The sequence below is a fragment of the Homarus americanus genome, unplaced genomic scaffold, assembly GCF_018991925.1.
Source record: "Homarus americanus isolate GMGI-L3 unplaced genomic scaffold, GMGI_Hamer_2.0 scaffold39155, whole genome shotgun sequence".
NCBI classification, from domain to species: domain Eukaryota; kingdom Metazoa; phylum Arthropoda; class Malacostraca; order Decapoda; family Nephropidae; genus Homarus; species Homarus americanus.
This window is the reverse complement of record NW_024737042.1, coordinates 2211843-2224872: the sequence shown is the minus strand read 5'-3', so window position 1 is coordinate 2224872 and position 13030 is coordinate 2211843. Positions and strand designations below refer to the sequence as shown.

The following is a 13030-nucleotide window of genomic DNA, read 5'->3' as shown; positions in this document are numbered from 1 at the left end:
GTTGGTGTACCTTCAGCAGTGTTTCTAACTCCTCTCTCTTATCAAAGAATGTGTCAGTATTACTGTACATGCCATTCAAGCCAGAGTTTTTTCTAGGTAACTCCGGCCCCCTTCCATTCTCAGAAGCTGCAGCATTTGCTAAGTACACTGTATTTTGCAGGGTGTGGTTAGAAATGTCATCGTTTATACGACGCTCGCCTACTCCTGGCTGGGAGGTAGAGCTGGTGCCTCATTACTAGTATGATGTTGTGTGTGTCACCACTAGTATGTTATGTGTGCATCACTACTAGTATGATGTTTGTGTTTATCACCACTAGTATGATGATGTGAGTCATCACTAGTATGATGATGTGAGTCACCACTAGTATGTTATGTGTCACCACTAGTATGAGGTTACATGGATGAGTGAATATGCTGGTGGAGAAAAGTCTGTCTACTTGTTCCCATGTACAGTGTTGTGTGGATGAAAACAGGAAGATACTTTAGTGTAGTGTAGTGTTGTGTGTGAGAATATTAAGAGTCAATAACATGAAGACACAGCACTCCAATACATTTCAACTTAACAAAGTTATAAAGTAATAATACAAGGGTGAAGCCAATTCTTCCACTTATTTTAGTCAATGTAAATTGAGGAAGTTCAATACTGTAATTCTGTAAAATTTTATTCTTTACAAAAGAACCATTACAAACCTTCAGAAATATAGTTGTTCATACACCATACTGTACAGGATGTTAGGTCATACACCATACTGTACAGGATGTTAGATCATACACCATACTGTACAGGATGTTAGATCATACACCAAACTGTACAGGATGTTAGGTCATACACCATACTGTACAGGATGTTAGATCATACACCATACTGTACAGGATGTTAGATCATACACCATACTGTACAGGATGTTAGATCATACACCATACTCTACAGGATGTTAGATCATACACCATACTCTACAGGATGTTAGATCATACACCATACTATACAGGATGTTAGATCATACACCATACTGTACAGGATGTTAGGTCATACACCATACTGTACAGGATGTTAGATCATACACCATACTGTACAGGATGTTAGATCATACACCATACTGTACAGGATGTTAGATCATACACCATACTGTACAGGATGTTAGATCATACACCATACTCTACAGGATGTTAGATCATACACCATACTCTACAGGATGTTAGATCATACACCATACTATACAGGATGTTAGACCATACACCATACTGTACAGGATGTTAGACCATATACCATACTCTACAGGATGTTAGATCATACACCATACTCTACAGGATGTTAGATCATACACTATACTGTACAGGGTGTCATAGGTGACACACCATACAATACCGGGTGTCATAGGTCACACACCATACTATACCGGGTGTCATAGGTCACACACCATACTATACCGGGTGTCATAGGTCACACACCATACTGTACAGGGTGTCATAGGTCACACACCATACTGTAGAGGGTGTCATAGGTCACACACCATACTGTACAGGGTGTCATAGGTCACACACTATACTATACCGGGTGTCATAGGTCACGCACCATACTGTACCGGGTGTCATAGGTGACACACCATACTATACTGGGTGTCATAGGTCACACACCATACTGTACAGCAGTGGTCCCCAACCTTTTGTAGGCTCTGAGCCATATTTATCATTGTAAATATAGTGGAGGGTGCCAAAAATTTGGATCTACATATATACTGTACAGTTATTTGCTGTTTTAACGTCTTACTGTTACCAGTTACCGGTAAGTACTTTTTACATTTAATCTTGGACAGGACATGCGTATTTACCCCAGTGAGAAGGCTGGCTCTCTCTCTGGGCCCAGTCTGGGGTAAATACACACGTCCTGTACATTACAATTGTATCAAGTTATTAAATATTTTCATTAATATCACTTTTACAAACAATCACAAATAATTCATACTTTTCTAATAAACCCTTGTGGGCTCCATAATATGGTTTTGGGGGCACTGCAGGTTGGGGACCACTGCTATACAGGGTGTCATAGGTTACAGACAATAGAAAATTAATCTTCATATTTTCTTTTTTTTTCCTCCTCCGGTGAAGGAATCGTAACAAATCAACTAAGATTGGTCAAGAGAGGACCACTGATTTCTTCCTCTGGGGTCACATGAAATGTGTAGTCTACCAAAATCGTGCAAGAAGCATCTAAGTGGTCCCAGAGGAAAAAATCAAGAGGTATGAGGTCCTGAGACATCAGTAACCATTTGATTGGTCCTCACTCACCTATTTTTCATAGATATACAAGTATTAAGCTTCATTTGCCTGAGGAACAAAGAAGAGATGAACATCAATTTTCCTATGGTGCATGCATGACCTATGCTACACCCTTTATATAACATGAAACATTAATTCATTCAACATTTGAAACTTGTATAACAATCAGTTAATAGCCTGTGTTCCAATCAATGATATTCAAGACAGGAAGACCTTGAGTGTAGCGTGTGAAGTTGTCAACAAATGCACTACTAACATCCTCAGCACGACTTGGACAAGACGTATGTGGAGTCACCATCACCTGCAAGGAATGACATTATCAATAAAACAGATCAACACAAATAAACTAATTAACATGCTTAAAAATAAACATGACTGGATATCAAATTTTCATATAGGGTTTACCAAACAAATATTAATTGCTAAATTTGGATGAATGATACTTAATTGAAAACAATCTATCTACTTTTTATCAAAAATTTATTTTTGCTATAATTATCAACAACTAAAATAAAGGTATTAAAATACCTGCTTCTACCATGTACAACTGAAGGAAAAAACTATCTGAGGCACAATGTGTGATGGACACGACCATCTTCCTGCTGGGCTGACCTTTTACTGGGAACATTCTTTTAAAATATGGAGGGAGTGTATCTCCTTAGTAGGTGACCAAAACTGACCTTCCCACAAGTTGAGACAGGATGGCCTCTTCTGCCCTCACACACTGTGTTGCCAGCCACTGTGAGGAAAAGTTGCCTTCAAGGGAGGAAAAGTGGTCATCCAGGAAGGTGAGGTGGCCATCCAGGGAGGAGAGGTGGTCATCAAGGGAGGAGAGGTGGCCATCCAGGGAGGAGAGGTGGCCATCAAGGGAGGAGAGGTGGCCATCAAAGGAAAAGAGGTGGCCATTAAGGGAGGAGAGGTGTCCAACTAGGAAGAACCATCCAGAGAGGAAAAGGGCAGAAAAGGGTAATGGTGATAACTAACCTTTGGATGTTGCCAAAGAAGACTCTCTTTTGGTAATGGTTCCTTTGAAAACACATCTAATATTGCAGCAGATATCCATCCTGAATCAAGAGCTTTTACAAGGTCCTCCTCACTGATAACATCTCCTCGACCAACATTAATGAACACTGCATCCTTCCTGTGAAGTAGAATAATGTTAACATCACCTTAACCAGTGTTACAGTAGAATAATGTTAACATCACCTTAACCAGTGTTACAGTAGAATAATGTTAACATCACCTTAACCAGTGTTACAGTAGAATAATGTTAACATCACCTTAACCAGTGTTACAGTAGAATAATGTTAACATCACCTTAACCAGTGTTACAGTAGAATAATGTTAACATCACCTTAACCAGTGTTACAGTAGAAAAATGTTAACATCGCCTTAACCAATGTTAATTAACACTGTAGTCTTCCTGTGAAGTAGAATAATGGAATGACAAGTTGAATAAAAGGTAATACACAAATGTAATGTTATTACCTGGGCTAACTTTTCCTTTAAAATCTTCAACCAGATTTATAATCAATAATCCATGATCACATCTTAAAAGTTTGCATGTATTTTTATTTAATGACTGAGAAATAAATAAAATATAAAATAAAACTATAAATTAAAAAATATGAAGAGCACAGGTGTGTATTGTGTGGGAGGTGATCGTAAGTGTGGAAGCAGTGGGCAGTTTGTCAATAGCATATCTGGCGACTCCGCTGGTTTGGTCTATTTCAGTTTAAATGTGCACCACACAACCACCTCTGCTGTAAGTTTACTTTATCCTCTTTGCCACTGATTTCACATTGATTTCAGCAGAAAATATTTAGGAAAAATAATGCACGTGTCAACTGAGGCTGAAAGAGGTGCGGGTGGAAGTATCTCCCCCAGCCATATGCTGCTGCTCTCACTGAGTAGGTTTTTTTTTTTTTCAAAGCCAAGCGTGTACAGCTGAATGCATGCAAATGAAATGCATGTAAGATGCAACATGACTGTATTTATTTAATATGTAGATGCAGTCTGTGCAACATTTGTGTAATTTTTGGAAGGTAAGTTGGTTACCCAAAGTCATTCAAGAGTAAAGGTCTGGTGAGTTCAGTACAATATAGCAATTTTAACATGTGTTAAAGGGCATCATGTGCGCGCATTTCTGATGCGCAGACGCGTACCGGTATGATATACCCACACAAAATGAGACCCCACTGTACTCACCAGCAGATGTTGTTGTCTTGAGCTTACAGTAGGCATACACTGTCCACTCTGCTGTGTACAGTATGCATAACTATAAAAATGTCTAATATCTTAACACTTGCAATGGAGGGGGGAGGGGGTGGGGGATTAGTGGGTCTCATGTTACTGACCTGACCTGAAGATGTCTTGAATAAAGATGAAAACTAAAGTGCTTCAGTGCTTCCCTTTTCCTGTACATGGTACATTCACACTTACTGAACTTGTCACTGTAATCACCTTTTATGCCTTAACTCTTAACACTGTACTCTTAGCTGATTGTCTCCTGGTACAGTAAAGTACAGTACAGGAAAGCATCCAACAACGACAGGTTCTACTAACGACGATTCATATTCAAAACCCTGGTTAATTTAGGAGCCAATTCAATTTACACCATAATTTTATTTGTATTTCGGATGAAAATAGAATAAAATAAAATAAAATTACATTTTCGTATAAATAATAACTAAATGCCGATATGTATTGGACAGGGGGTACCTGTGTTAAAAAAAGGTTCCGTTCCTGAGGATGTTCTTAAGTCTGATCTGTAAGTAAGTCGGAACACATGCTACGTGCATACCATACTGTACTTACAGAACAATGTTTAAAATCCCACTATATAATAGTCTAAATCCTTATACTCTGTATACATCTAAAATCACTTAATTTAAGACAAAAGAAGAAATAGAATGACAAAATACAGTAAATGAAAGAAAAAAGTCATCAGGTAAATAAAATACTGTCAATTTCAAGTTTAACCCCGTTCATATTGGCGGGCGTTCCTAAGTTGGATGTTTGTAAGTCGGAGACCCCCGTACTCATGCATTCTCGATAATCATGGGACCCGATAATCAGTGATCTGGCTTATCCTCAATTGCAACCATGTGTTCACTTACCACTGATTGATCTGGGTTATCACGAAATTATCATGGGACAGCAGCAGGTCTGCGAGAGCCAGCAGTAGCAGTGACTGGCAAAAGATGGCAGCACGGCTCATGACGCTAGCTTCCATGAAGTATTGGGAAAAACTTTTGTGTAGATTTTTCTCCTGTAGCCACAGCTTTCTTAAAATAATATATACAGTGGTCCCTCGGTTAATGAACACAATTCGTTCCAGAAGGTCGTTCGTCAACCGAAAATTTTGTTAACCGAATCCATTGTCTCAATGGGATATTGGGTAATTGGTTCCAGCTCACCGAAAAATATACAAAGTAAAAAAAAAAATGCAGTAAAGTACACTTACTTTGAGGTGTGTATGTAGAAGGTTCCTGGTTGATGATGATGATGAGAATTAGAAGTGGGTGTGGAGGAGAAGGGAGAAGAGAAGGAAGTGGGAATGGAGGATAAATCACCTTTCAGGGGACCCATGCTTGATGCAGTAATTTCACAAACAAAATTTTAAGTTCACTTGGTGTAATTCAAGATTATTTTCTTTACATCAACACTGCACTGCGCTATATATTATTAATATGTTAATTAAAGTTCAGAATGACCAATAATTTCAATGAAAAATGCAAAAATATTCAAGACACCAACAAAATAGATGTTCTCTCCACTGTTTTCAAAGCCCAACTGACGCCTTGTGACCGACTCACGCATCTGATGGGTGCACAAAAAACTAGTTCCCTGCACTGCATATATTATCAATATGTTAAATAAATGTTAAAATTACAGTTTTACCCCGCCTAACGCGGTTTCACTTGACGCGTTTTCGCATATACGCGGTGCCTTGCCAAAGCTGAACTTTCACTTAACGCGGATTTTTTCCACATATACGCGGTGAGTGTCCGAGACGCTATTTTTAGATTTGCCCCACCCGCCACCCTGCCTGACTGCCTGTTTTAGCTCATAAAATTCATACAAATTACCAGGCCAGAATATAATTTACATTGCTGGAATCCTTATAATTTGGTGATCATTTTGAATATAAACATCATATATTTTGCTTTAAACTTACAATTTTTAGATAAAAATTTTTCTCTAGGTAACTATGGTATCTTTTGTGCAAAATATATGACATTTATATTCAAAATATTCCTGGTCTTACAAGGAATCCAGCAATGTCAATTATATTATCCTAACTTTAGTTTGAGGTATTATTTATTAAAATTTAGTGGTTATCCCACACATCTCCTTGGGACGGTTGGTGGGGGGTGGGGGGGAGGGAGGGACCAACCGACCATCTGTTACCCGTGTGAAGAATTATTATTTTTTTTTATTAACTGAAGATATTTGTTTTAGCTCATAAAATTCATACAAATTACCCGGTCAGAATATAATTTACATTGCTGGAATTCTTATAATTTGGTGATCATTTTGAATATAAACATCATATATTTTGCTTTAAACTTACAATTTTTAGATAAAAAATTTTCTCTAGGTAACTATGGTATCTTTTGTCCAAAATATATGACATTTATATTCAAAATATTCCTGGTCTTACAAGGAATCCAGCAATGTCAATTATATTATCCTAACTTTAATCTGAGGTATTATTTAATACTAAATGTTAAAAACTCTGGAAGGGAGGATTGGTGGGGGGTGGGGGGGAGGGTTGGGACTGACCGCGCGGTTGGAAGAGGGGGGGAGGCAAGGTGGGGTACTTTGATTGACAGATAGTGTCGTGAAGATTATTTTTTTTTTATTAACTGAAGATATTTGTTTTAGCTCATAAAATTCATACAAATTACCCGGTCAGAATATAATTTACATTGCTGGAATTCTTATAATTTGGTGATCATTTTGAATATAAACATCATATATTTTGCTTTAAACTTACAATTTTTAGATAAAAATTTTTCTCTAGGTAACTATGTTATCTTTTGTCCAAAATATATGACATTTATATTCAAAATATTCCTGGTCTTACAAGGAATCCAGCAATGTCAATTATATTTTCCTAACTTTAGTTTGAGGTTATCCCACACATCTCCTTGGGACGGTTGGTGGGGGGTGGGGGGGGGAGGGAGGGACCGACCGACCATCTGTTAGCCGGCTGTGTAGTGTGAGAGGGGGAGGGAGTTGAGTCCATTATTTGAATGGACATTAACTTGGCGACTGTATTTCTCTATTTCTCTTAAGTATTAATTGTGTGCATGTACCATCATAAAATTAAGATGTTATTTTTACTACAACATAGGTATGTGCCTTCAAAAAGTGGAGTTTGGGGGTCGGGCCGGTTTCTATTGGAATTAATCCCATATGTTCTGTTGTTCACTTAACGCGGATTTCACTTAACGCGGGACCCTCTGGGTTCAATTGACCGCGTTAAGTGGGGTACAACTGTACTAATAATTTTAATATAAAACATGCAATAATATTAAAGAGCACAACTTTATTGATATTTAGGTACTCCATTGGAAACGAATGTAAACATAAAACAGATTACTGAATTGGTAGACTAGCCCATCAGCTGATGCTCACAACACATGATTTTCGTAAGGATTTCGTTTATCAAATTTTTGTTCATTAACCGAATTGAAGATTCTTATGGAAGGTAATTCGTTAACTGAAACTTTGTTAACTGAACCGTTCGTTAACTGAGGGACCACTGTACAGTATTACCCCGCTTAACGCGGTTTCGCTTAGCGCATTTTACCGTATACGCGGTGCCTCGCCAGAGCTGAACTTTCACTTAACGTGGGTTTTTTCCACGTATACGCGGTGAGTGTCCGGCTCGAGAGCTATTTTTAGATTCGCCCCACCCCCCACCCGCCACCCTGCCTGACTGCCTGTTTTAGCTCATAAAATTCATACAAATTGCCCAGCCAGAATATAATTTACATTGCTGGAATTCTTACAATATGATGATCATTTTGAATATAAACATCATAGATTTTGCATTAGACATACAAATTTTAGATATAATGTTTACTCTGAGTAAATATGTTATTTTTTGGGCAAAATATATGACATTTGTATTCAAAATATTCCTGGGCTTACAAGGAATCCAGCAATGTCAATTATATTATCCTAACTTTACTTTGAGGTATTATTTATTACTAAAAAGGTAAATATTCTGGTTTTCCCACATCTGGTGGGGCGGTTGGTGGGGGGTGGGGGTAGGGGGGGACCGACCGACCATCTGTTACCGTGTGAAGAATATTTTTTTTTTTTAACTGAAGATATTTGTTTTAGCTCATAAAATTCATACAAATTACCCGGTCAGAATATAATTTACATTGCTGGAATTCTTATAACTTGATGATCATTTTGAATATAAACACCATAGATTTTGCATTAGACATACAAATTTTAGATAAAATGTTTACTCTGAGTAAATATGTTAACTTTTGTGCAAAATATATGACATTTATATTCAAAATATTCCTGGTCTTACAAGGAATCCAGCAATGTCAATTATATTATCCTAACTTTAATCTGAGGTATTATTTAATACTAAATGTTAAAATTTAGTTTTTTCACCCAACATCTCTTGAAGGGAGGATTGGTGGGGGGTGGGGGGGGAGGGGGGGAGGCAAGGTGGGGTACTTTGATTGACAGATAGTCGTGAAGAATATTTTTTTTTTTTATTAACTGAAGATATTTGTTTTAGCTCATAAAATTCATACAAATTACCCGGCCAGAATATAATTTACATTGCTGGAATTCTTACAATTTGGTGATCATTTTGAATATAAACATCATAGATTTTGCATTAGACATACAAATTTTAGATATAATGTTTACTCTGAGTAAATATGTTATCTTTTGTGCAAAATATAGACATTTATATTCAAAATATTCCTGGTCTTACAAGGAATCCAGCAATGTCAATTGTATTATCCTAACTTTAGTTTGAGGTATTATTTATTAAAATTTAGTGGTTTTCCCCCAAAAATTTCTCAGAGAGGGAAGAGCCAGCAGTGTTGTGGGAGAAGAGGGGGAGGGAGTTGAGTCCATTATTTGAATGGACATTAACTTGGCGACTGTATTTCTCTATTTCTCTTAAGTATTAATTGTGTGCATGTACCATCATAAAATTAAGATGTTATTTTTACTAGAACATAGGTATTGTGACGGAAAAAGTGGAGTTTGGGGATGGGCCAGTTTCTATTGGAATTAATCCCATATGTTCTGTTGTTCACTTAGCGCGGTTTTCACTTAACACGGTACCCTGTGGGTTTTATTGACCGCGTTAAGCGGGGTACTACTGTACATTCAAATCGCGCGCAGCCATTCAACTCGCGCGCGGCACCGAACACAGGACACCACCCGCTCCCGCAACCTCACACACACACACGCATAGCTCTCCCTCACTCAGTCAGTCTCGCTGTAACCACGCTTGTGTTGACATCAGCATTGTAGTTGCAAAAATATTACATTTCCGTGAATGTATTATATCAAGCACAGTATGAATAGAATATCACTAATATAAGAGTATTTTAACCGAAAACTACTAAAAAAACGAGTAACATATCTTGAACATCGGATGGTTAGGCAAAGTCTTTTGTTTTCATGTAGTTTATCCTAATTTACATTGAAATGCATAACGTTTCAGCAAAACTACTATTTATTTCTGAGAATATGGAAATGTAATATTTTGCTGAAATGACGTACGTATTACAGTGGAAAGTGACGAAAGCAATGACTCGCTTTCTTTCGTTCAAAAGATGTTACCGTAATCGCTTTTCGAATGGTTTTCAGTTAAAAAACTGTTGTATTACAATAATATTCTATCCTAATTCACTTGTGATGCAACAGTTTTTTTAACTGAAAACCATTCGAAAAGTGATTACGGCAACACCTTTTGAACGAAAGAAAGCAAAAGTCATTGTTTTCGTCACGATTTTATCCCACTTTCCACTGGAACACGTACGTCATTTCAGCAAAAATATTACATTTCCGTGAATGTAGTATATCAAGCACAGTATGAATATAATATCATTGTAATATAACAGTATTTTAACCGAAAACTATTAAAAAAACGAGTAACATCTCTTGAACATTGGAAGGTTAGGTAAAGTCTTTTGTTTTCGTCATGTATTTTATCCTATTTTACATTGAAATACATCACGTTTCAGCAAGACTACTAATTATTTCTGAGAATATATTCATTCAGGCACAGTTTAGGTAAAATATACATGTGCTGTAACAGTTTTTTAATTGAAAACGATTCGAAAAACAAGTACCCTCTAGCCCTGTTCAAGGAGAAGACTGGGAGGAGCTGTTTGGTGCTTAAGACGATGACAAGGAAAATGATTTTGATGGATTTTAATTAAAATATTCAGAAAGACCCTGGCACTGTCAAGGAAAGTGGCTGCTGAAGTCTTCCGGGACATGGCAGAGGACGAGACTAGGGAGCTACTTGAAGAGCACGACACTGAGCTGACCGAGGAAGATCTACAGGAGTTAGTAGACTCAGGCAAGGAAGAGGAAGCGAAAGGGAAAGAGGATGAGGAAGAGCACCAAGAAATAACGTTGGAGAAGTTGGGGAAGATGACCAGGAATATTGAGGCACTGAAAAACCTGGCCTATAGTATGGACCCCTCCATGGTGCGTGCCCTGAAATTCATGCGAGGGATGGATGACGTTTTCGCTCCATACAAAAACATCATGGAAGAAATGAAAGAAAGAGACGACAACTCCCCATCACCATGTTCTTTGATCACCGAAGGAGAGATTTAACACCATCAATCACTGGCAGCAGTGAGGAAGCAGCTGAATCCACCGTCGCCCCCACTTCACCACCCGTTGTGGAATTGAGTGACGATGAGCCCGATGACCCCCGTCCTGTCGCCAAGGATAGGTACTGTACATTAAAGTGAAATTTTTATCTCTTTTTTTTTTAATAGCTTTTCTTACCATGTTTATTGTTTGTAAAAATACACAGCACAGTACAGTTCAATACTGTACATAGGAAGTGGAGGTGCAGTTATTCACAAAACATTTGTGTTCGTTGTCGGCAGTAGTGACGGTGAGGAGGTGGAGGAGGAGGTGGAGGCGGTAAAGGAGGGAGCAGAGGGAGCGAGTTGGGAGGAGTGGTGACTTTGGACGCAGGAGCAGGGACGAGTGGAGATGCCAGCCAGTACATTACGGGTGTATTGTTTTTATAGCTATTTTTGCATTTTAATATTAAATATTGTACATTACGTTTCAACAAAACTACCATTTATTTCTGAGAACATGGAAATGTAATATTTTTGCTGAAATGATGTACGTATTACAGTGGAAAGTGGGATAAAATTGTGACGAAAGCAATGACTTTCTCTCTCTTTCGTTCAAAAGATGTTACCGTAATCGCTTTTCGAATGGTTTTCAGTTGTGGGATTATAAGGCTAATGATAGGATAGAATATTATTGTAATACAGTACGAGTACAACAGTTTTTTAACTGAAAACCATTCGAAAAGCGATTACGGTAAAATCTTTTGAATAACGAAAGAAAGCGAAAGTCATTGTTTTCATGATTTTATCCCACTTTCCACTGTAATATGTATGTCATTCCAGCAAAAATATTATATTTCCAAATTTATTTCTGAGAATACCTATATTCATTCAGTCACAGTTAAGGTAAAATATACTACGGTATCGTAGTTTTCTTTTGTTTCAAATTTAATTAAGAAAGATTGACGTTTCAAATGTAATGAACAAAAATTTATGTACAGTATCTATAAATAAACTTTAATAAATGAATACTTTGTTTTACATTGTCCTGTGCTACCATACCATGGATTTGGCTACTTTGGGCTTGCTATGATGACGCAAGAGATCTGCCCTGGCAACTGTACCGACACTCACAGCTGGTGGTGCGTTGGTGCATCGTTTCCATTGTTTACTGGTAGTTACTGGTAAATATTTTTCAACCTAACGAAACTATTACCGTATATCTCGGCCTATAAGGCGTCAGGGTGCATAAGACGGCCCCCCCCCCAAATTTCCATTTAAAAAGTAGCTTTTGAGCTCTATTCGCTGTATAAGACCAGTACCCCAAATGTGACACTTACCCACTGACTCAGTAGTCCTTTACCAACCATCCTTGGTTTTTTAAAATAAGGCCAATTCACTTCAAGTAATGTCATCAAATGTTGCCCGCTGGTGTAGTGTAAACACTAGTGACGTCACTGAAGCGTCTGCTATTTACCAGTAACTGGAACTAATGTCTGTGTCGAGTAAAGTTTTTCCATTTACTTGAAATAAATAAATAAATAAATAAATAAATAAATAAATATATATATATATATATATATATATATATATATATATATATATATATATATATATATATATATATATATATATATATATATATATATATACATATATACATACATACATACATACATACATACATACATACATACATACATACATACATACATACATACATACATACATACATACATTCATTCATACATACTACATCCTTGACCACCGAAGGGTCAAGACGTACCTGGCGCTCCTCTCGGAGCAGCCAGGTCAACTGTTAAGTTGGCCCATACCAACCCCCTCCCCTGAACCACTTCTCCCCACCGGAGTATCAACAGGTTCTCGCCAGAAGTTACAATGTCATTTGGGAAAGGAATGGAACC

General features: G+C 37.5%; 1 protein-coding gene across 6 annotated transcripts in view; it reads right to left on the bottom strand.

The window, feature by feature from the left end:
* Positions 1 to 644: 644 nt before the first annotated feature.
* LOC121872570 (glyoxylate/hydroxypyruvate reductase A-like) overlaps positions 645 to 13030 on the bottom strand; it is a 44122-nt gene continuing 31736 nt past the window's right edge. For all 6 annotated transcript variants that reach the window (XM_042375390.1, XM_042375393.1, XM_042375389.1 and 3 more), the window contains 2 exons: positions 3262 to 3418; positions 645 to 2578 (listed from right to left, as the gene is read on the bottom strand). In XM_042375390.1, coding sequence (XP_042231324.1) covers positions 2447 to 2578; positions 3262 to 3418 — 289 coding nt within the window. In that variant the 3' untranslated portion in view covers positions 645 to 2446. The remainder of the gene's footprint in view (positions 2579 to 3261; positions 3419 to 13030) is intronic.